Source organism: Lissotriton helveticus, chromosome 4_1, assembly GCF_964261635.1.
Source record: "Lissotriton helveticus chromosome 4_1, aLisHel1.1, whole genome shotgun sequence".
In the NCBI taxonomy this organism is placed as follows: domain Eukaryota; kingdom Metazoa; phylum Chordata; class Amphibia; order Caudata; family Salamandridae; genus Lissotriton; species Lissotriton helveticus.
This window is the reverse complement of record NC_136063.1, coordinates 56,070,516-56,095,481: the sequence shown is the minus strand read 5'-3', so window position 1 is coordinate 56,095,481 and position 24,966 is coordinate 56,070,516. Positions and strand designations below refer to the sequence as shown.

The 24,966-nt window shown below is 43.8% G+C and overlaps 1 protein-coding gene across 1 annotated transcript in view; it reads left to right on the top strand.

Moving 5' to 3' along the window:
• Window positions 1–553: 553 nt before the first annotated feature.
• The window catches only part of LOC144827852 (IgGFc-binding protein-like), a 130,065-nt gene continuing 105,652 nt past the window's right edge, over window positions 554–24,966 (top strand). Inside the window, exon 1 of the mRNA XM_078686016.1 lies at window positions 554–718. Coding sequence (XP_078542142.1) covers window positions 640–718 — 79 coding nt within the window. The 5' untranslated portion in view covers window positions 554–639. The remainder of the gene's footprint in view (window positions 719–24,966) is intronic.

The window sequence follows — 24,966 nt, the reverse complement described above, 5'->3', positions numbered from 1 at the left end:
GAGCTAGCTGGTATACAGGCTAACATACCTGGTGGGGGTGTCTAGAATCATTGGATAATCAACAAGAAACAGCCCCCACAGCACTTCTTTCCTCCCTTTCCTATTGATATATATATATATATATATATGGTGTCTAGAATCAGTCTGGACACCAATACTACAGTGTATGTTGTCCAAATGTGCAGATCCTATATAGGTTTTTAGGAACTACACGACACTAGGATATAATTATTAGATATTATAATCAAAACTCTTTGAGTTGTTTTACTTATGGATAATTAAACCATAAAAACTGCATAAAATATAGATCAAAATGACAAGGACAAGGAAGGTAGTTTCCAGAAAATGACATTTGAAGATGGTTTCACACATTCCTTTCATGTTTGTGTTAGGCGGGGGATGAACAGATATGTGTTTTACCTGAGGGCAGAAAAGAAGGATTAAGTCACACACTGTCTCTCCTCCTTCCTCCCTCCTCCCTCCCATCATGTGCCCTCCCTTGGATGCCTGTAGATATGAGAAGCCCAGGACACCTCCCCAGATCTCCATCACACACCAGCCTTCTGCAGTCACTCCTTTCTTGCTGCACTCTCAGCGCAGTTACTTCATGCAGAAACACTCTGTGGTTAGCAGTTAGACATGGCTTGGCACAGTCTAGCCCCACTCCTGGCCTTCCTGCTCATCTGGACCGAGACCACCGGAGGACCGGTCACTGAAGGTAAGGCGGTGCTAGCAGGCTCTAGGCAGGAGCAAACCTCACTTTAATGGACCTTGAGAACCGACAGGCCGGGCAAACACTCCTATGCAATGACAGGATATTATATATGCTAATAATAGCACTTCTGTGTAGACATGTCACAGTTAATATGCAGTATTAGCGCTTCTGTCAGCAATATCATATTGATGGGGCATGTAATGTCCAATACAAGTGCTTCATTGCAGCCATTTAGCACTTTTTTGCAGACATGTGCTCTTACTGTGCCAATAATTGCCCTTCTGTGCAGGAGTGTAAGATCTAATGGGGCAGTAGGGGCTCTCCTGTGCAGGCATGTCTTGTTTAATCTGCAGTGTTACCCCTTCTGTAAGGCATGTCATATTAATGGGTCATTTAATGTGCAGTACAAGTGCTTCACTGCAGCCATTTGATATGCAACATACAATATTAACACTTCTGTGCAGCCATGTGCTCTCTACTGTATCAATAATGGTGTCCCTGTGCAGGGATGTAATATATAATGGGGCAGTAGGGGCTTTCCTGTGCAGGCATGTCATATTTAGTGTGCATCATTAGCACATATGTCAGGCATGCCATATTAATGTGCTTCCCTAGTGCTTCAGGACAGGCATGTTGTGTAATCGTGCAAATAAATATGCAGAAATAGCCTTCCGCTTCTGCTAAGCACGCCATTGTAATGTGCCATTTGATGTGCAGTACTCATGCTTCTGTGCTGGCATTTGATATGTAATGTATAGTATTCAGCCCTGTGAGCATCCATGTGACATTTACTGTACCAATAATATTACCTCTTTACAAGTAGGTAATATCTAATGGGCCAGTACCACAATTCTATGTAGGAATTCCATGTAAATGTGCAGTGATATTGCTTCTTTTCAGACATGTCATATAAATGTGTAATTTAATGCGCTTTCCCAGTGGCGTCACTAGGGTTGGTGTCATCCAGTGCGTGTAACTCATGGTGTCACCCCCTTACGACACGACTTACCCCATGAATCCATGATGGACCGCCTCGAGGAGAGGTATTCATCTGTGCAGCACCCACGAAGGGGGTCCTTCTTCTTCTGCCATCATTTTGAGTTACAACACAGGCCTTGTGCATATCTCCTGACTAGCCCCCCTACCTCCCACTCCCATCCACCCTCAGCCTTAAACTTTGCTAATCACTGTAGCTTTCATGGTTTGTTCAGCTCTCCACGCCATCCTCTTTCCAAAATGACATATTCTGAATCTTACCCCAACATCTTTCAGGTCCGGCCTGGGTAAGCATTGTGAAAATACTGTTCTCACTTGGCTCCTGAGTCCATATACATGGTTGCAGCCTGACTTTAATACTCTACTTATGTAACTCTGGAAATACAGGGAAATTGCTTCAGGCACGTGCTTTTTGTATTTTACCAAAGGTATTTTTAACATTTGCATAAAACATAACATAATAGGACATCCATATAATGTTGATTGGTGCTGTTTTTAGTGATACGTCTGTCGTATTTTAAATATAATTTTGTCACATTCGAGACTGATAAAATGAAATGTAATGTAATTTTGGGAAATGAATACGAGTGTTGCCAGGTGATACACACTTCAGTCAACGTGCCATATGCAAGTAACTACTGTACCTTTATTCTAGCCCACGTTCCCAATAACCAGACAAAAATCAACATAAATGGAAACTGGGTTAGCATTACAACTGACGGTAAATTGCAATGCAGTTGAGAGAGGACAGTACACCCACAAGAAGCAAATGTATTTTTTAAGGGCAAAAGAACACGTTCACCCTTCAACTCCTTAACACAACAAAACAATCTTGAGGGGTGGTGATGGCGAGGGGGATGCCTCCTTATTTGGTATCCACAGAAGCGGGAGCAGCTAATTGATGGGCATGGGTAAAACGGTTTCTTGCACAGAAGTGGAAGAAGCGCCATTCAGTGCGGGTAACTCATGGTGTCACCCCCTCACGACACCAATTAGCTGTTGAGTGATTAGCGCAAACCGGAAATCCGGTTTAGTGCACAAACTACTGATAGTGTCTGAATCTGGATTCCCACAGGATAGCAACTTTTCCTAAAAGCATCTCAGCTGCCCAGCGTCGCAAAACAGTAAACTTGAGCCTCAACATCGGGCAATAAGCATATCTTCAGGCCAAAGTGGGGTAAAAGACGCTTTTATTTGACAGGTAAGCATTTTCAATCAATACATATTTTACACAATACATAATCAAAACTATCACCCCCTGCCCGTAAACAATTTCCCACAACAAACTTCCTCAACTTTGTTCTGCCTAATCCTCCTCCCCAACCCCTATCTACATCTCCTGCCTACCTCTTGCCTCCAGTCTCGCTCCCCTGTTTCCCTCTGTCCGATGCTATTCCTATTGCCCCCAACCCTTCCTGTCTGCCTGTCTTTACCTCCTCCAATTCTGCCACCAGGAAAAACCCTGACCCAGTAGTTTTCCTGTCACCCCCAATGGTCGAGAAAGAAACGTGTTTGTGTTGCCACTACTTCTTATATACAAGAAACACCCTGTCGTTTTTATTCTTTCATATATTCAATTTCATCGAAAATAAACACTGTCGCCTAACAGGTGAAATCTTTATTCTTTCATATATTATTTTTTTCCCAGAAAGTACACACTGTCGCCAAACAGGTGAAATCTCTATTCTTTTATTAATTAATTTTTTCAAAAATACATACTGTCGCCAAACAGGTGAAAATATATATTCCTTCTTTATATCTACAAAAGAACCACCATCTCTCTAACCCTCAGAATGAGCAGGTGATGACCTTGCACTAGTAACGTATGACTATTGAATGAAGAAATTTTAATGACGAGTGGGGGAGGGGGAAATGAGGAAGATGGATGAGGTTGGCATCTTGGGCGGAAAAGAGGGAGGGTTAGGGCGGGAATACGTAAAAATGTGATTGACAATAATGGTGAAAAAAAAGAAAATTGTTTAACCATTGATATAAACAAAGGCTGTCACTCCAACAGCTTATGGTCAACACCATGCTTTTACTTGTAAAATGTTTGTGATCATCTCTTTTTATATTGAGGATGTAAATTTCATTGCCAATAAAGGACACAAGTACCCCATCATGCCGAAAAATATTGGTACTCTTCCTTTGTAAATGTAGCTATGTGTTAACAAATAAAATCCATTCTTTGAACAAAAGACGGTGTAACTCTCTGTATACTTTTGTTCTTGCACTTTCGACTGCAGTGAATCTCTCTGCCTCCCCTCCAAACTCTGCACGGCATCAATGCCGTCAGAATTAATTTTGAATTGTTCCAGTTCTTTGCTAAGAAGCTCTAAGACGACCTTCATTTCTATGAGTAACCCCAAACCTGATAACTGCTCTAAGTCATTCTCCCCTAGGTAAATCAATATTACTTCAGGTTTATTGTTGAAGGGCAGTGCACACAACAAAGACATTAGCTGACCCCACTTCATGCCACTTTTCCCAAACCATAGCACAGAAACCTCATCAGAAATAAAACACAGATTTTGTCCGAAATGCCTCTTCTGTGCTTGCTTTGCAGCCCACTTAACAAAGGAATGTCCAACTATCCAAACTTTGTTTTGTGATACTGCTAAACCCGCCACCAAACCTGAAAAGAAAAAACAATTAATATGCTTGGACATCAACTTCAGAATGTAAATCTCTAATATAACGTGAGCAACAGTACGAAAACCAACGCCCCAGCTTCTTTACATCACTAAGTGAAAATTCCCACCTGGCCACTTCTGAAGCTGCACCAATACGGCAGGAATGTGTACTCGAATTTGAAAGGGTTTTTCCTCAAATTCTTAAGGGACTTCTTTTGTATTGAGAGCAATTGAGAAGCTTTAAGATGGGATCCATCTAAATGCCTGAAAACAAAATGTGCAGCAGCACCTCCCACTTCTAGAAAGTCTAACAAAGCTTTCTTGGAGCATAATTGGCCTTGAATGCTTTGCAAAAAGCACTTGAGAAGCTTTTACCTACTAGATCCGTTTTTGAACGTTCAAGACAAATACATATCACATTTTGAACAAGGGAAACATTTTCTACTTTAAGGTCATCATTGTGTGCATTGCCTAACAATTCAGATATTCATAAAGCGCCAAAAAAGAGCCAAATCATGTATAGTTTGAATAAACGATATTCAAATTTGGAGAAACAAATCTCATGTAAACCCCTTCTTATGTTGTACACTAGTTTTAAGGAGATTGGATCTCATTTAAATTGTCCTCTCTTCTTTGTTTTCGCTCATCTTTGAAGAAATTCTTCTGCCTATTTCTCCCGCTGAATGGCTTGTATCCCCAAAAGACTTTCCATAAAAGGACACTCCCCACTACAGTTGTGGAAGAAATGTTCCTGTATTTGATGATCATAATTAACTTAATTATGTCCTCTTAACAACCAATGTTCCTGGTATATGTCTGACTTTAAAAACTATGTTAAACCTTAAGCAGCCTAACATGAATCTTTGCAACAACTTCAGTAACTGTTTATCCTTGGCTCTCTGACCATTTACCAAGTCCACTACTGTTCTATTGTGCAATTACCAATGAAACAATTCTAAGAATGTAATGCTTTTTGTTTTGTTCACAAACCAACTGGATGCTCACCATTTCCCTTCCCAAAAATAGGCCGAAACCATGTGTGCCAGAAGCATCTGAGAATAGCTGATACTGCCAAACAAAGTCCTCGTCTAGTGACCAGATTGTGATGCCATTAAACTCTCAGGAACATTAACCACACCCCAAATTCAGCCCTCATGCCTGGTGATATCCGAATTCCGTGATGTGGCAGCTGAATAGCTAATATGGAAAACCTAGACGTCTGTAAAATGTTCTGCCTGCTCTTACAACTCTTCAAGCGAAATTTAGCTGGCCTAATAAGCATTGAACTTCAGACAACGTAAGTTTGTCACGCCCTGCCTACATGCTCTAACAATCTTGCCATTTCCAATGTTTTCTTTTTAGGGAGCCAGCTTCCATTTTGTGTGTATCTATCTCAATGCCTAGGTAAGTTATACAACAACTATGGCCTTCAGTTTTGTCTTCAGCTGGTCTTGCGCCAATTATTAAAATTCTCTTAATGCCTTCTCACTCTTCTGAGAGCCCACACTTCCCATAAATAATAAATCGTCTAGATAGGGTGTCACTTCAGTGTGTCCTGTTCAAAAAGAGAAACGCCACTGTAAAAAGGTGCGAAAAACTTCAAATGACCTGCACGAGATTGCACAACCCATTGGGAGAGCCTTATCCACGAAAATGTTTATTTTTTTTATTTTTATTTTAAAAATCAGATGGTTGTACTGATAATAGCCGAAAGGCAGACTTGATGTCGCATGTTGCCAATTCCTTCTCCGCATCTATGTTTATGATCATGCTTAAGGCTGTATTTACTGAAGCAAATTTGACCATGCAATCTTCCTTCGCCATGAAATCATTAACAGAGAAACCATGCGGCCATGATAAGTGTTAGATCACTCTGAATTCCCCTTCTGTTCCTTGGGAACTACACCTAAGGGGGAAACAATGAGGTCTTCAAGCGGCCAATATTCAAACGGACCTGCCATCCTCCCTTCCCTTACCTCTGTAGCCAGCTTCTTTCACCCAATTTGAGGGAAATCATTTACAGATTTTTGATTTTGTGCAAATCTGCGGCATCTAGACCCTTGGTAACTTAACCTAAAAACCCTTCTCTAAAACCCCATTCCATTCCATGCTTCATGTGTGTCAGGATAGAACTTTAATGAATGACACAAAATATCAACCTTAATTGGTGTAGAAGCCCTTGTTCCCAGATTGAACTGCATAACCTCTTCCTCTGTTTGGGACCCCGCCTCCCTAATTGGATTGATCTCAAAAGCGTTGCAGAATGGCACGCTTCCCACCGCGCCTGGAGCACTCATGCTTATATTTTGAAGGATTTCTGGGACAGTATCCTTTGTTAAAGTTCCAGACGGTGCCGGATGTAAATGTTTGCGATCTATTTCAACTCCCCCCCCACTGTGGTGGGTATGCTCTGAAAAAGGTAGATTAGTTACAGCCGACCATTTGCCGTATGCATGGAAGGTGGAGGCCGTTGAGAGTACACCCATCAAATCCAAAGTTCATTTTCTACCTCCCCCCATGGCTCGTCTGGAAATAAAACGAATCTAGCCCAAAACTCCTTGTCGTAATATAGCCAAGCCCAACCCCCGAATTCTATACATGCTTTCCTTATTGTGTCTAAATACTTGACTATTGCTACGGATCTATTAGGAAACTTTTCACAATACACGCCTTCTTTAACCACCTGCTCAGCTGTATCGGGCAATTTAACATTGTTATGTTCACCTTCTATTCCTACATTCTTATCAACACGTGACCGTTTACTAAGGGAACCTTTTTGATCCTCACCTGTTCTGTTAGAAACGTTATCCTCGAGTGATGGTCTTCTTTTTGTCCCCCTAATTTGATGTTTTGCTCATAATCAACTGTGAGAAACTTCATTTTCTTTTCCCTGTAAAAAACAATCTCCAGAGACATGTTTTGTAAACCCCTGCACCCAAGACAAATCCTGAATGCATTTTATTTGCTCACCCGCATCTTCAATTTCACCTTCTTCCACAGACTCAAAATCATCGTCAGTCAAAGTTTTTCCTACCACCCCTTTTTGCAACTCACCACCTCCCCTCCTGCTACCACTTGGGCGTGCCCCTTCCCATATTCCCCGTCGTATACTTTCCAATTTATAGCTTTAGCGTAGTATGGAGCTCTTTTTTTAACCCATTGGAGTGGGAAAATTTGCTTGAAAATTCTTCCCTTCTCTGCTTTGTACATTGCAGGACATCTGGGACCTTGCCAATGCTTTGTTACTGCCCTTTATTTTGTTTGGCAGCATCTCACCCTAGTTGGACTGCAAAACACTTGAGCTTGCAGCCGCTGGAACTCCTCCGCTCTTTCAATTAACTTATCTTGTTTCTTTTTTTTATTTTACCTTGGAAGTTGGCTTTGACTTGGATCTGGATGTGTCCTCCCTGTGAGCTCTGTGGGCAGCTGTGTGGGCCTTTCGGGGTTTGGTCTTTGAGCCGGTGGGCTCCTTAGTGTCCAGGTGGTTGTGGTGTTGTTTCCCCCTGAGTCCGGTCAATCGTCCCTTTGCTTCTTGTTGGAGTTTCTGGTTTTGCCTGTTTTCTGTCCTGCTCCTCTTTCTGGGGTTTCGGTGCGGCTGCTCTGTTTGGCCGTTGTGCAGGTCTTGGAGGTGTGCTTCCTTCCTACTGTGCCTTTTTATGGGGCGGTGTCCCTTTTAGTTTCCTTTGGGCTGGCTGTCCATGGTCCAGGGCCTTCTGTGGCTGCTCTCAGTCTGTGGCTGTGTTGGCTGTGTTGGCTGGGGGCCTGGTGTTTGGGCTTGTGGTGTGTTGGTGCCTGGGTCGGTTCGTGGTAGCTCAACTCGGAGGTGGCTGAATGCTGGGCTTGCTTTCGGAGGCTTCCCTGGCCGTGTTCTGCCTGGAAGCTACTTGGTGTTCTCCTCGCTCTTTATGTCCCATATTCATTGGGTTGTGAGTGGGACTGTGTCTCCTGGGTTTGGAGATGTGGTGCTGTGTTCTGCTCAGGTCATGTGGCTTGTGCTGTTTAAGTCTGTTTTTGCTACTGGTGAAGCTGATTATTGCTTTGGTATCTGCTCATGTAGTTAGGACCGGGACGGGGAGGGCTGACGAGGAGGTAATGACCGGTTACTCACCGGTAATATTCATTACTCCGAGTCGTAGCCCTCCCCGTCCCAGTACAGGTTCCCATCCCTCCCTCCCTGTTAGGCTTCTTGTGCTTGGTGGTACAGGTTGTGGATGGGCGGGTCACATGGTTATATGCCTTAGGGTGTGGGTGTGGCCTGGAGGCAAGGGATGGGTTTTTAGTTGCTTGGGAGTTTCTGGTGGGAGGAGCTATGCTCATGTAGTTAGGAATGGGACGGGGGGGGCTATGACTCGGATTAATGAATATTACCAGTGAGTAACTGGTCATTACCGTGAGGGTTTGGAATGCTCACGCAGATCAGCTGAGATGTGGCCTTTTTCTCCATCCAGTTTGCATTGTTGCCATCCATTTTTGCCACGGACAGTCAAAGTGGAGATAGGGTGTTTTCACTCCTCACAGGATGACGGTTCAGCCCATTATTAATCTGCGGTCCCAATTTGATCTTATTCGGCCTTCTCCACATGATGCACGATGATTGGCGCCTGCTGCATGGGAGCATATCCACGTGACTTGCTGTACTACGCAACTCTTCTTCACTCTGGGACTTGTACCCGGTTATCGCTGTGCATCATGGGGCAGCCGAAACAGCAGCACTACGGGCCGCCACTCACAGGCAGAGCTGCTGAGACTGCTGAGAGAGCAGTGTCTCCTGTGCACTGGGAGTAGCGTAACCTCTGACCTCTCTGCTAGCCCGGCTGGTAGGATACGCTGCACAGCACCAGCGAGTGGGTGCTTGGATAGCAGGATGTGTGAGGGTCGTGGAACACAATGTGTGTGTGTGCTGTCTCGCACTACTGGGAGGATCTAGAAAATATGGGAGTCTTTTCGAGAACTGATAGTGTGTTTTCAAAAAGAAAGACAAGTTTTAAGCGTAAGAGTAGAGAGGTGCAAGTGTGTTCCCATGTTTAAGTCGGTAGGTCTCTATTTAGTGACACAAGCACACTCGTCTCGTGGGGCCAAGCCTGCTGACAGATGCACCGAATCTTGCTACCTGAACCTCAGAGACTTAGCGTGCCCTGCCCGTGGCCTAGTGCTTACTAGTGCTTCTTAAGTCTTACCATTAGCTTAAGCCCCCTGATCACCTGTGTAGGGCGCCGCGGCATCTCTGTGACTGCATGGACTCGGACAGCTGTATCAATGCTCAGCTGTCGTCACTGACGATCCAGCGTCCTAACTCCCATAATGCCATGAAGACATTGTTTTAGTGTGTTTTAAAACACACACCACGTGATAGAGGCCTCGCATCTCTTTAACTCCTTGGGTGCGGCTGCGATTCTGCGCCTGCTCAGCGTTTTTTCTGAGTGGGTGGGATCATGACTGCCCCCAGCCGTCATCAGCACACGCCCCCACGGTGCATGATGGACTGGGGCCGTCATCAGCATAGAAGGGGTTAAAGTGGGCTCTGAAAGTGCCCTTCCATGGAACCCATGCAGAGGCCTGTGCAAGGGTTGCACATACTTTACTGGAGAGTGCTTGGATATTCAATATGCACTTTTTATGTGTAACCAAGGGTGCGCATTGGACTAATTGACAGTATCCATGTGTATCCCTGTGGAAAGAAGAAATGCAGCAAGCATGATTGTTTATCCTGCAGCTCGAGTGAATAGTAGAACATTTACAAATGTTTACATGTTTATCATTTATTCTTAATTTTGATACTAGTGGTTTTGTCTAATAGCCATCATAGGCCTTTCAGAACCAGAACACAAAGTAAAAACAATAGGGTTAATCACAGATTGCAGATTAATAGCGCAAAGGATGGTACTGGAAAGGAGGAGGGGATGTTTTCACAGGTGCTTTTTGAGGTGGTAGATCAGAGGGTGACATGAATGCGGCTCGGAGTTTACCAAGCGCTTTAGCTGAGCATGAGCCTGCTTCAGTGTGCTCTGGTCAGAAACACTCACGCGCAGCTAGCAAGACCAGATGGTCAGCTGGACTGATGATGGCCTCTGCTTTTGACCTTGCCAGGTTATCCCCTTTCATGGCGCCATCAGTCAGGCTGCTGATCTCTGCTCTTCTGAGGTGGCTCAGTTATCCTCCTAAGTCTAACTCTGAGATTCAGGCTGAGAGGAGCAGTAAAGACCATAGGGGGAGCTGCAGTAATTATGATGGACTCTCTTTCAGCCGGTGCACACTTTATGTCCTTAAGGCTTGTACTTTGCATGTGCCCATGTGTCCACCTCCTGTACCTAACTGTGCCAGTTTGTTTAGACTGGCTGCCCAGTTTTACATGATACTCGGCTCCATCTGAGCTATGTCAATTTCATACCATACCCAGGCACTATGGAACATCACAGAATGTACTTTGTAGACCAATTAGGAAAAAGTTTAATTAGACCCCTTTTTTTCTGCTCCTGACACTGTGCCTCCCAAAGTGTCACATATATGTTAACGTCACACATGTGCACACTCGGAAATGTCTCACAAAAGCAGCTTTAAAACTTGGTCTTCTTAGATTTTCTCGTCGCTCAAATGGGTGTTATTACTGATATTCATGTTTCCCTCATCTTCATTGTTTGGTTTTGCTCACAAGAAAGCATCACTCATAGTCGTTGAAGTGTCAATCATAGTTGCCCTGAAATTATGCAAATGTCACACACAGCAACCTGAAACCTTGGCAGGTAAGTGTGTCCCTCTCACTGTCCCTTGCATGCGTCCCCTGTTGCAAATGCCTTTGCCGTTTAACCACTTTGTGAATTATTTCCTATACTTTCTTTTTCTACAAAACCACCAATTAAATCTCCAGATATATTAGCCACCTTTTACATTTTGGTCAGGTGTCATGGTGTCACCCCATGTGATGGTGTCAGCCGGTGTGGTCTGCACCCCCCGCACCACCCTAGTCACACCACTGTGCTTTCCTAGTGCTTCTCTGAAAGCATTTGATATGTAATTGGCAGCACTTCTATGCAGGCATGCAATACTTACTGGGCCAATATTGGCAACCCTGTGGGGCAGTAGGGGCTCTTTCATGCAGGCATGTCTTATTGATTGTGCAGTGTTAGTGCTTCTATGCAAATATGTTTTATTGCATGTGCCAGTAATAATCATTTTGTGCAGACATGACTTTTACTGTGCTGGTAATAGCACTTCTCTGCAGACATTTGATATTTAAATGTGTCAGTAATAGAACCTCAGTGCAGATATGTGACATTAAAAGTTCAGGCATAGCACTTCTTTGAAGACGTGATATTAAATGTGCCAGTAATAGCACTTCTGTTCAGACATGTATTATTTAAATGGCAGTAATAGCACTTCTGGACAGACATGTGATATTAAATATGTCACTAATAGCACTTCTGTGCAGATATGTGATATTAAATGTGCTAGTAATAGCACTCCTGTGCAGACATGTGATATTAAATGTGCCAGTAATAGTACTTCTGTGCAGATATGTGATAGTAAATATGCCAGTGATAGGATTGTTGTGCATATATGTGACATTAAATGTGTTGGTAATAACACTTTTGTACAGACATGTGACTTTAATGTGCCAGTAATAGCACTTCTATGCAGACATGTGATATTAAATGTGCTGGTAATAGCACTTCTGTACAGACATGTATTATTAAATGTGCCAGTAATAGCACTCCTGTGCAGATAAGTGAAAGCAAATATGACAGTGATAGCACTTCTGTGCAGACATGTAATATTTAAATGTGTCAGTAATAGCTCTTCTGTGCAGACATATGATGTTAAATGTGCCAGTAATAGCACATCAGTGCAGATAGTAAATATGCCAGTAATAGCACTTCTGTACAGACATGTGACATTAATTGTGCCAGTAACAGCACTTCTGTATAGACATGTGACATTACATGTACCAGTAATAGCACTTCTGTGCAGATGCGTGATATTAAATGTGCCAGTAATAGCACTTCTGTGCAGATATGTGTTAGAAATGGGATTTCTGGTTGGCTAAGGCTTGTGTCAAAGCCAGGCAGAAACCACCACTCTAGTCAGGGCTTGGGAGTTACATGCCAAAGATAACCCCTGCTCACCCCCTTGGTAGCTTGACACGAGCAGTCAGGCTTATCCAGGAGGCCTTTGTATTCTCAAAACACATTGGAATAGTAAACACATAAAATACATGGGACCACCTGGCACTAGGTCATATCTACAAGAGAATTATTTACACATGACAGAGCCACTTGAACCACTCTCAGGACCATCACAAAGTAAACTTAGTAAAAGTAAAACAGATCATAAACGTACAACCAGTAAACACTGGTTATCACTGTACTTAGCATCAGCCTGTAACATAACTACATTATGCACAGTATCACATCAGGCGCGAATTACATTCTGCACCTACCTCACCAGCATAAACACATTATGCAATCCTCTCACAAGTCTAAACACATTAGACCCTAATCTCCGAAGAGTAACTCACATTAGGGGCCTAAATCACACAGTGAAACATAATCTCACTAGCATAAACCATGATATGCAAAACAACCTCATAATCATAAAACTTATCAAATAGGGTGCGGAAAACATTCTACACATTACAATTCCTAGCACCCAAAATACTTTTAGCACCGAAATCATATTTGGGCCTGGTGCCCTATTTACCTCCCAGTCCCCCTGGCCAACTGGCCATCTCAGTAAGGGGCTCAAATTCCCTGTGTCCCAAGAGTCAGGGCGCGCTGCCAAAGCAGCAAAATCCAATTGCGCCACTGCACAAACCTAAACAGTGCAGCTGGCATTAAGTGCTGTGCACTGTGCAGGGGTGGCCAAAGGAGTGCATTTCACTCCTAACTTACAATCCATGTCCCCCAAAGAAACCAATGGCCTAAATGTTGCAGCTGCCCACTACTTGCTGGGCAGCTGTGACTCTCCAAATGGGGCCTGGCACTACTGTGCCGCTTCTGTCCCTCTCAGGGACTGCTGAAATATCATAGCCCCCTGGTTGCAGCGGCCTGCAAATGCGGCGCCGCTGTAAAGCAAGTACAGAACTGGCACCACTGTGCCTCGGGACCCCCACTAGGGACAGTTCAATCAAATGTGCCCATGGTGGAGCCAGGCACAGGCTCTTAGGATAATGATTCCCATAAAGTAAAATAACTTGCCCCCAACGTTAGAGCACAAGGGCTTTCCTTACCAAATGTGCTCCAACAAGAACTTGCCACCAAGCCCCACTGTGGCCCTTAACAAGATACACAATGCACCTCTCATTGGAGCGGCCCGCAACGGCGGGTCCGCTTAAGGAAACAGACAAGGGGCCCCCACCGGACTCTCAATGTGGCGGCACTCACCAGACTTTTGGAGGCTCTGTCTCCTTTTGACTTCATTCTCGGGACTGCGGGCAGGACTCCCCTGGTCTCATCTCCTCTGCCTCGCAGGACCTAACACTGCAGTCTCCCTCAGGTCCTGGACTTAAGCGGCTGGGCCTTTCGAGGCTCTGGAGCTGTATGGTGTGTGAAGCAAGAAATGAAAGTAAAGACAAAGTACACTTTTTAAACTGTTCAGGCGTATCAGCTGCCAACAAGATATCATCGACATATTGTATGAGAGCCACTCCTTCAGGCAAAGTGAAAGAATCAAGTTGTCTCTTTAATGCTTTGCATTAAATACTAGGACTCTCAGTGTTCCCATTGAGGAATTCTACAAAATCTGTACGATTGATTATTCCAAGTGAAATCGAATAAATATTGGCTGTCACGATCAATAGGGATCGAATAGAAGGCATTCTTTAGGTCAATTACAGTAAATGTAATCGCTGTCAGAGGAACCAAAGTAAGAAGTGTCGTTATGTCAGAAACCACGGGGTATTGTGGTTCTCACAAATCATTGATGAATCTGTAAGCCCTAGTATCAGTGTCTTATTTCAAAATGGGAAGAATAGGACTGTTGCAAATCTTATAAGGAACTTCCTCCACAACCCCCTACTTCAATTAAATCATTGACAATGCGTAAAATTGCTTCTTAGCCATCTTGAGAAATTTTGTATTGAGGTAAGCGTGGCAATGAAGCGCCCTCCTTGACACCAATATATACTGGTGAATAACCATTTGCCCTACATCAGTGTTTGAAGTAGCCCACAAAGTAGTAGGGAGTGAAGCTAATGCAATATCCTTTTTAACAAGACAAGATCTCTCAATCACGGGGTAGTTGTCATTCAATATAACACGTACACCTTCTGGAGAACATCGTATCGTAGCCCTGAAATACTTGAGCATATCAAGACCCACAATATTGTCTGGAGTGTTCAGAGAAAGCAAAAATGGACAAGGAGCAGTAAATGTATCAACATGAAATGCAAGTAGTTGTGACAGTGGGCTAAGGGAAGGTGTTCCATCCAAACCTATCGATGTAATGGTTAAGCCAGTCTGGGGAGCCCTTGGAGCCAATTGTTTAGATAAGGTGCTACGAGCAGCACCTGTATCAACCAGAAACTGGTTAGTAGAACCCAAAACATGTGCTGTAACATAAGGACCCTTCTGATCTACTGGACCTTCAACTGGTTCCTTACCCCATCCTAGGCAGGCCTATGCATAAGCAGAATCTTTCAAATCGGACGACAAATAGTCAGACATTTGATATTGGTTCCGTCTATCAAAGGTGTTTAAACCATCTTGTCCACGCGTATTAGAATCAAACCTAGAATGATCTTTTGTGCTTCCTCTAGGCCCTACAAATCCTGAGTGACCTCTCATTTGTCACCGTCCACGTGGATACTGCAGAGCATGCAATACTGGACGATCAGCAGCCCAGTGTCCAAATTTCCTACAGTACGCGCACTGGTCAGAAGACAGAGTCGTACGAGCATAAGGAGGGAAAGACGGATCATAAGACCCACGTCCACCTCTATCATTACCTCTAGAAGGCAGACCATAAGCCTGGGCTAACATAACCTTTGTTTTTAACTCCTTAGTCTTTTTATCATTTTTATCATTTTTTTCATTGCCCTTAGCTTCTAATTCTTGTCGTTCATAATACTGAGCTATAGTCAAAAGGGAAACTGGAGAAGAGGTAGTCCATGAACTCTCACTGGCCTTTAGGTGACTAGAGCCTCCTGGCAACAGTTTGGCGACATATTTATTGACAAACAGATGCCTGCCTGTGTCATCTGTCAATGACTGGCAACTAAAGTCGTGGAATGCCTCCTCAAAACGTGTAAAGAAGTCAGAAACTGATTCATCTGCATTTTGCTTCCAAGATGCTAATACAGTCCAGTCTATCTTCTTAGGGGGAATAATCATTTTTAACTTAACCAATATAGCTTCAGGAAGATCTAAAATTAGCTGACATGGTTTCTGTTATGGTTCCCTTTCTACGTCCATTTGTTCTAATTCTTTCCATAACGCCCCAAAAGCTGTACGATCATCAATTTTACGAACAGTTCTCCACATGTCAGGGGGTAATATCAATCCAAAGAACATATTATTATCAGGCAGAGTCATGGTACAAGAACTAATGGCTCCCTCAACTTCCTCATAAAAAGCGGCTGGATTTTTCCGCAGATCAGGCAATGCAGTTTTAAGAGCCATAAAATCCGCTCTATTCCAAGGAGTGTAAACCCAATTATAAATAAAATAACCCTTTGCATCAGCGGAATCCTCATTATCATTCGTAACCACTCCTTTAGGAGGAACATACAAAGGTGCGGCTTCCCGCATAGGTCTCACATGAGCTACCGCATTCTTATCTGTTTCAGAAGCAGAAGCCTGTGTCCCGCTGGTCAGGGATGTTTGTGCAGCTGCGTCTGCTGCCTTTTTCTCTTCTCGCAAACGGACTGCATCAGCACGCAGTTTTACCAAACGTCTGATTGAGTTAGCCACCTGAGAAAAGACAAAAAGACCATCACGCATACGCTTATAGTCATCTGCTATATCATCGGGCTCCAACTCATCAGAATATTTCCTAAACGTCTCAAGAACTTCTGCGGCAAATACTTCAATAAAATATATTTGCTCTCTTTCCTGCCACTTTTGCATGTTATATATAAGTTCAGAAGCAGAAGCAGTACCACAAACAGCTTTGCGAGCAGAGAATCTAAACTCAGAGGCACGCTCAGCGGTCAACATAGAACCAGTTTCCCGTGCTTTCTCCTGCTCTGTAGAAGAGTCCTCATCCGAATCATAAGGAGCAGAATGAAAAGTATACGGAGGCGGAGAACGGTCTAACAAGAGCGAATAAACTTGTGGTTTATTAAGAAGAGGATAAAGGGGTCGCCGAACAGCGTATTAGCCAGTTACCTGCAAATGACGCTCCCTATTTTCTCCCTCTTTTCTCTCCTTTATTTCTTTATTTTTAATTTCTAATGCTTTCGCATAAATATTTTTCCGTTGTTCTTTTTCAATCAGGGCTTGCTCTCGCTTCATTCATTCACTCACCTCTTTCTCTCACATTCGTACACAGTCATACATATCTTGCCTAGTCTTTTGCTAAAAAATAAATTGTTCCACATATTGAATCTTTCGTAAATCAAATGACCCATGCATAGGCCAACGCAACTCAGGATCCTTATTAGTATATTTATTCCATAACGTGCTCTACATTGTAGAAGAAATACCAAACTAAATATACATATCCCTACTAGGCATCCCCTCTGGGGTGGGGGGGGGGGCGGTTGTGCTTCATCAAGTCTTAAACTGGTACCACTACAAAAGCAACACATTCTACGAAGTGTGCTAGAAACAGGCAGGCCAAAAATAGTGCAGTATATGCAGTATTATACACAAAGTAGCACTTAAGGTATGTTTGTACATTGTGCCGTTCAAATCTTTTTCAAAGTAGAGAAAAATCTCCTCATTACCTGCCTATATAAATTGCAATTTATATATTACCCAACCATAGATCCCAAAATTGGCCAATACAAATTCACAACCAAATGATCTTACCAATCCCTGGTATCAAACCAACAGCAAGTGTCGCATAAATGACCCTTACCAATCCCTGGTGTCCAGATTCCAACTGCCAAGTTATTGAATCGACCAAATGGTCACTGCACGGCAAATCAACAGAAGAAAACCCAGTCCAGGACCAGCACCACCTGGAGGGTCAGATCAGAAAGAGAGGAAAAACGCTGTGGTTGCCATTGCGGGTCTCCTCGGGCAGCGATCGTCCGCAGCAAGATTTCAATCCTTCATTTCGACCACTCCGGGCATCTGAGTCACCGATGAGCCACACTGGTTGGGCGCCAATTTGTTGGGGTGAGCCTCAGCTAGGCCTACCGGTGCTAGAGTTTCGCCCTTCTCTGCACAAGTCCTCAGACCAATAGAATAGAAGTTGGCACGGAAACTGGAATAAAGAATAAAAGCTTTATTAACCTCATGAGATGGAACTACATTCACACAACACACTTTGGTAGTGTATGAAGTAGCACCCTGAACAGAAGGAGCATGGTCCTTTTATACCCACACAGGGGCTCAAAAGAAGGCGGTACAAGTACAGAAGAGAAGGGTTACATACATAAAAGGTCATACAGAAATGCACAGTCAACAATAGGAAGGAGCTTAACAGTTTACTAATTACGGTAAAAATACCCTGACATAAACAAACTACAACAGATGTGAACAGACACAGTGTCCTCTGCGCATGTGCAGAGCAGCAAAACTTAAATATAGTCTTGTCTCTTAGCAGAGTATGTGTAGTATACTTGTAATGTAGTATACTTGTAAAGCGCACAGCTGCCCCAGCAACGGGGCGTCCCGGCGCTGTATAACTCTGGGGAACCCGTCCTGGCTTTCCCTGTGGGATGGTCCCTTGCTGGGAGTCCCCAAGGTGGAGCCAGGCATCCCCGGAATTGGTGGGGCCGTTGTGGAGATTACAAACGGGGATGATGGATGGAGCGTTTGAACAAATCTAACACTCACCCCCAGTCAACTGATCTGGGTTTAATCCATCACCATTCTTTAGGTCACTCAGCCACCCCAGTTCAGACATGGATATATGCAAATCAGTCTGACCCTGTGCCTCATGGGAACAGTCCAGCCCGAACTGCCAAGCCATGTCTTCCCTGGACCGGAAACAAGCATCCTGGGACCGGTTTCGGATTCATAATCCTCATCAGCCAGGCTATCTTGAATCCAGTGGCCAAGTGAACAAGGGACTCACGTCTGAGCATACCCTGCCACACTTAGGGCGAACAAAGGGATACAAAAGGGGATGATGGATGGAGCGTTTGAACAAATCTAACACTCACCCCCAGTCAACTGATATGGGTTTAATCCATCACCATTCTTTAGTTCACTCAGCCACCCCAGTTCAGACATGGCTATATGCAAATCAGTCTGACCCTGTGCCTCGTGGGAACAGTCCAGCCCGAACTGCCAAGCCATGTCTTCCCTGGACCGGAAACAAGCATCCTGGGACCGGTTTCGGATTCATAATCCTCATCAGCCAGGCTATCTTGAATCTAGTGGCCAAGTGAACAATGGACTCACGTCTGAGCATACCCTGCCACACTTAGGGCGAACAAAGGGATACAAAAGGGGATGATGGATGGAGCGTTTGAACAAATCTAACACTCACCCCCAGTCAACTGATCTGGGTTTAATCCATCACCATTCTTTAGTTCACTCAGCCACCCCCTTTTGTACCGCGTTGTGGAGATTAAGCATGGGCGTAAAATCCGTTCCGCTCGCGGATTTTGCGGATTTTCGGTAAATTCGCAATCTGCGAACTCTCGCGAACTTACCGAAAATTCGTAAAATCCGTGCGAAGCGGATTTTTTGCTTGCCAACTAGAATACTATACAATTTCGCGGGAGTAAACACTTGCGAACACGTAGATGCGGCGGGCAGCGACAATCTCGCAATTGCAAGATTGCAAAATTTGCAATTTCGCACAAGAAATCCACCAGCAAGCAGCATAAACCTTGAAAATTATGATTTTTACCATTCCCTGTAGTGCTTCCTGAGGGGCCCCTTCAGAGTTCACAGAGTTCAGTTGCCTACTTGCAACTATAGGCCACAAAGGTCCTGTGAAAAAAAAAATTCACTGCAACAGAAAGCAAATTACAGATAAGGAAGCAGTTGCCAGCCAGACTGGAAGTTTAAATTCAGTGACACAATCAACCCCAAATTAATTCGTGTCAGTTGAAGCAGGGCAGGTGTGCTTGCTTTTTTCACCCCCATATTCTACAGTGATAAACCAACCAGAGGTTGGCAGTGATGTACCAGAGGGTGGCATGGGTGTACCAGAGGGTGGCAGTGGTGAAACAGAGGGTGCTGTGAACCTGTGATGATGAACCAGATGTAGAAACAACAGAGTCGCGGCCGTTGAGAGCCGAAAAGTAAGTTCGCAATTGCGAACTGGTACAGAACCCTCGCGAACTGGCAGAAATCCTTGCGAACACAAAAAAAAATCCGCAAATTCGCGAGAGTTTGCAGATTTTGCGGATTGCGAATCGGTAAATACGCAAGTTCGCGGATTGCCAAAACGCAAAATCCGACCATGCTTAGTGGAGATTAGGCAAGCTAATGCCCAGAGTTGCCGAGTGGAACCCCTGATTAGAGTAAGCACCGAAGCGAGAATTATCGAGTCCGCTGACCAAGGTCCACGACCCTGCCGCGTCGGGAATTGAACCCTGGTCCCGGGCTGACTTCCTCTCTCAGGCCTGCCGCCTCTAACCAGTGAGCCGCACTACTCCACTGTAGAATGAACGACAGAATGGAAGGACAGAGCACATAGTGAGCACATTTCAGACAAGATGGCTGCCGAATGCAAGATGGCTTCAGATAAATGCTAACCCTGATCGCTGTCAAATTACTATACAAAAGAGAGGGGGGGACCAAGGAGCTATTAAAGGTCCAGTGTCCATGCTCCTTATTTCATAATGATTTCCAAAAAGGGGACACTGTTCCTAGTGCAGGGTGCAAAAGTCACCAATGCATGAGGGTGCAAAAAGTCACCCAAATATGAAAAAAAGAAACTAAAAAAGGAGAAAAACAGAATCCCTAGGTAAAGAGACCCACAAAAAACAGGGAAACCATTTTGTGTCCTCTGTTGCCCTCACACACCTCGAAAGGTGTCATGCTTCATCATCGGGCAGTTGCTCCTCGTAGGGCCGGTGCTGCAATTCCCTACGGGTCCCCCGAAGGGTCTCTTTATCGGAGATCTTTTGTAGGACTGCCGGGTGGTGCATGCGGGTGTGCGGGGTGATGGGTCAAAAAAAGGGTTAAATAGTGTGTGCAAGTGTAGTATAAGATTCATAATGGGTAACCATGCAGCGAATATTTTAATAGTGTACCCTGAGCAGACTTATCTGCTAAATAAAATCTAGCCCCAGTGGCATACTATGCCCGGGTATAGAAAGACATAGGTCAACATGTTTCGCGCCTGCGTCGCCTTAAGGGTCGTTGACGCTTCGTCAGGACCAGAATTATAAAATGTAAAGTGCACGTGAAAGACAAATTTAAAATACCCTCATAATCGATCAGGGCGGGCAGTAACCTGTATAACCAACATCTGGCTACAGCTGTATGTTGTAACTGCTCCTGATCAGTACCTCGCTATACTGAGGAAAACCATCTGCTGACATCAGGCAATAGACTCACCCACTCTACCACGATCTAAAGTCGGGTGCTGCCTCCTCCACACCTACCCCCTCATTGCGTTGCCAGGAAAAATTACAACAAAGGGGTATGCAGGGCCAAGGTGTTGTGTTGGGTTTGAGCCTGACCTACTATAGAACAGAAGTTGGCACGGAAACTAGAAGTACAAAACACAAGTTTATTAAGACCTCTCAGAGGTGGAACCAGTCCACACAATACCCGTGGGCCATGCGTGAAGTAGCACACGGAACGGAAGGCACATTGTCCTTTTATACCCATTTTCGTGGTTCAACAAAAGGGGTGTTACATACAAGCATCAGTTTTATGCCCATACAAGCACATTTTACAGCGCACATTCGATAAGTAGGCAGAGTCATTGATCAGCTTCTTAGGACAAACACTTTCCTAAGTTGATCAGAAACAGATGTGGTTCAAGGGAATACGCGCGCATTTGTCTAAATATAGCCTATCTCCGGGCAGAATACATTTCATCATTAACAAGGAAGTAGGACAAAATACATGGTGGCCACGAGGCAGCACATGGCTTACAAAATTTCGGCCGGAATACAAAATAGCACCTTTAAACACGGGCAAGATAACACAAACACGAGCTGGCTTTAGCGAATGCTAACTTAACCGCTGCCAATTTACGACAGACGACCCTTTTAGCATTTAGCTGAAGTCAACTATTTTTCTAGGATAATCTAGGTATGTGTCACGTATATCTATCAGCATTAATTTAGCAGCTTCTTGTTGGAACATTTGATGAGCTTGGATTTCAGTAGTCCTTTGTTTAGAGGGGATACAAGCAGAGATACAAATAGAGCAAACCATGGGACCGCATTGTAAGCATATGCAACAAATAAATATTACAGCAAATATTGCACATATAATTGTCAGCATCTTCCAACTCCAAGTGGTGCACAATGACCACATCCAACTTGAAAAAGTCCACGTATCATTTTCTGAATGTATGTCTGCAGATATTTAATGCAATTTCATTATAGCTTTATAAACTGAGGGTGAGTTATCAGGAATAAAAACACAACAACTACTTCCAATAATGCGGCCTGCACCTCCACGATCTGCTAACATAATATCCAGAACCATTCGGTTCTGGAGTGCGACAATTCTGGCAATTTGGAGTTCTTCAGTAATATTTCCAAGTGCTATAACTGTCTGATTAGCAACTGCTTCTACAACATGAGTCAATCGTCTAATATCTCTACTGTTTAATGCAATTCCTACAAATGGAAACAATCCTAAATTAATGTCTAGATACTGTTGCAAAGAGGTGTCAGTTTGGTCCACACTATCTGTGTCAATAGTCCTTTTAACTCGGCTTATAACATTGTCATTATATAACACATTATTCCTGTGGCATGATGCAGGTGCCAAGAACACAGGGGACAATAGAAAGGAAATATAACATACTTCTGACCAACCCACTGGTAACTGATGGTATCCTTTATTCCCGCATATAAAATATGAATTGTGAGAGGCTGTAAAAGTACTGTTGTTTACCCCTTCAATCGTTAAAGTCAAAGTACTTTCACTTTTCCCCAATGGGATTTTTCCAACATTACGAATACATAAATCAGTTTTGGCTTGAGTGACGGAAAATATGAAAAAGTCAGTAGCGTTCATTGTTCTGATCCTGGTGAAAACGTAAGGAGTTGAAATATTGTCTGGCTGGTATTCTTCAGCTTCCCATTTAGTTCCTGTGGCTTGTGGGTAGCCATATTTATCTTGATAACAAACTTTATTTAATTGAAAGTTAATCCCACGCATTGAAGGCTTTCTAGATGCAAATAAAAGCACATACCAAGCTTGGCAAAAACCATTATGTGAGAAAGGGAGAGGAGTAAGAGGCGTTACTCCCTCCCTCTGGTGAGCAGACATCATCCCACACACCCAACAGTTGGTGGTATTTGTAATGTTGTGTGCATGGTGCAACATCTGGATGAAAGTGTTATTCAAGTAGGATTGTCGATGGTTCAACTCATGATAGGGTAAAGTGAAATGAAAATGCTCAGGTGGAGCTAGGGTGGAGCTAAACAAAAGTTGTCAAGCAGGGCTCATTTTTTCTAGGAACCAAGCTGTTATTGCTATAACCATCATAGCAATAATGAACACTACAGCAAAAACAAATCGTCGGTTGCTCATTCTTCTGTAGCAACAATAACAAAAGAAAAGAAAAACACCAAAATAAACTATCTACAAAATTAAAAACTCTTGAAGCAAATTTGTCGGAGCTCTTCTCCCTTGGGAAGCCTTTGGTTTCTTCACCGCAGGTCAAGACGGGTGTCACTACACTAAGCAGGGCTCACCCCCCTCCCCCCTTGCCATATCAGCATTCCATTTTACTAGCCAGGGCGGTAGCTCAACCAGTCTTCTTCAGCAAAATATCTTTCCTCGGCCTCAGTTGATATCGCGATGTTCCAGAAGTTGTCTGGTCCAGGAAGACCTCCTCAGATTCATCAGGCGAGATGGCTGGATTCTTTTCTGTATCCTAGATGTCTCGATGGTCGGTCAACGCAGCAGGCTCCACCAGGCTGGACGATACTTTCCTGCGGTGAGTTCCGTGGATCCACCTTTTCCGGTTCGCCACTTGCACACGTTGCAAGGAGCACCTGCTCTGGACCACGCCACCTCGGTTCTAGGCTGTTCGACCTCTCAAAAGACCAGACCATCACTTGGTCCCCGGGCCGTAGACCATGAGCCTCGCCTGCAGATATGTCAGGAAAAGCTTCTCGGACCTGTTGATGAATAGAAGACAAACTATCTGTTAATTGTGCCAAATAATCATTCATCAAAACACAAGGTACATCATGAATAGAACGTGGCCTCGGAACTCCCCAAATATTCATTGGCCTGCCATAAACCACCTCATAAAGAGTAAGTCCAGATTGTGAATGTGGCACCGATCTTATAGATAATAGTGCCAGGGGTAGGGCATCCGGCAACTTTAGGGATGTGGAAGCCACAATCTTTGCTATTTTCAACTTCAGCGAAGCATTGTACCTTTCCACCAATCCTGCCGATTGTGGATGGAAAACTGCATGGAACTTCAGTTTGATCCCTAATCTGTTCGGAACATACTCAGCAATTTTCCCAACAAAATGGGGTCCATTGTCGCTCCACAAAAGCTTACAAACACCATATCGAGGGAAGAATTCCCTCAAAAGCACCTTAGCTGTAGTTAGCGCTGTATTATCTTTTGTAGGGTATGCCCCTATCCATTTACTAAAGGCATGATGTGTAGCAAGAAAAGAAAGCAAAGACAAAGAACTCTCTTCACACAAATTAGGTGTATCGACTGCCAACAAGATGTCATCGACATATTGTATGAGAGCCACTCCAGTGGGCAGAACAAAAGAATCAAGCTCTCTTTTCAATGCTTGACTGTAAATGCTTGGACTCTCTGTATAACCTTGAGGAACTCTACAAAATCGATTGGATCTATTTTTCAACGTGAAGCCGAACAAATATCGACTGTCAGGATGAATAGGGATCAAAAAGAAAGCATTCTTAAGATCGGCTACAGTAAAGGTAGTTGCAGATGGGGTAACCAGAGTAAATAATGTCGTAATATCTGAAACTACTGGAAACTGCTGAACTACAATTTTATTAACTTCCCATAAATCAATAATGAATCTATAAACTCTAGTATCAGTGTCTTTCTTCAGAATAGGAAGAATCGGGCTGTTACAAACATTATAAGGCACTTCTTCCACTACTCCAACTTTAATGAGATCTTGAACAATATGCGTTAATGCTTCTTCTCCTTCTCGTGAAATCTTATATTGAGGCAGCCGTGGCAGCACAGCACCCTCTTTGACACTAATCTGCACAGGTGAAATAACCATCTGTCCCACATCAGTATCGGAAGTTGCCCACAAAGTTTTCAGGAGAGTAGCTAATGCAGTATCTTCTTTAATAAGGCAAAATCTGTCTATCACAGGATAATTCTCATTCAAAATAACACGCACTCCTTCAG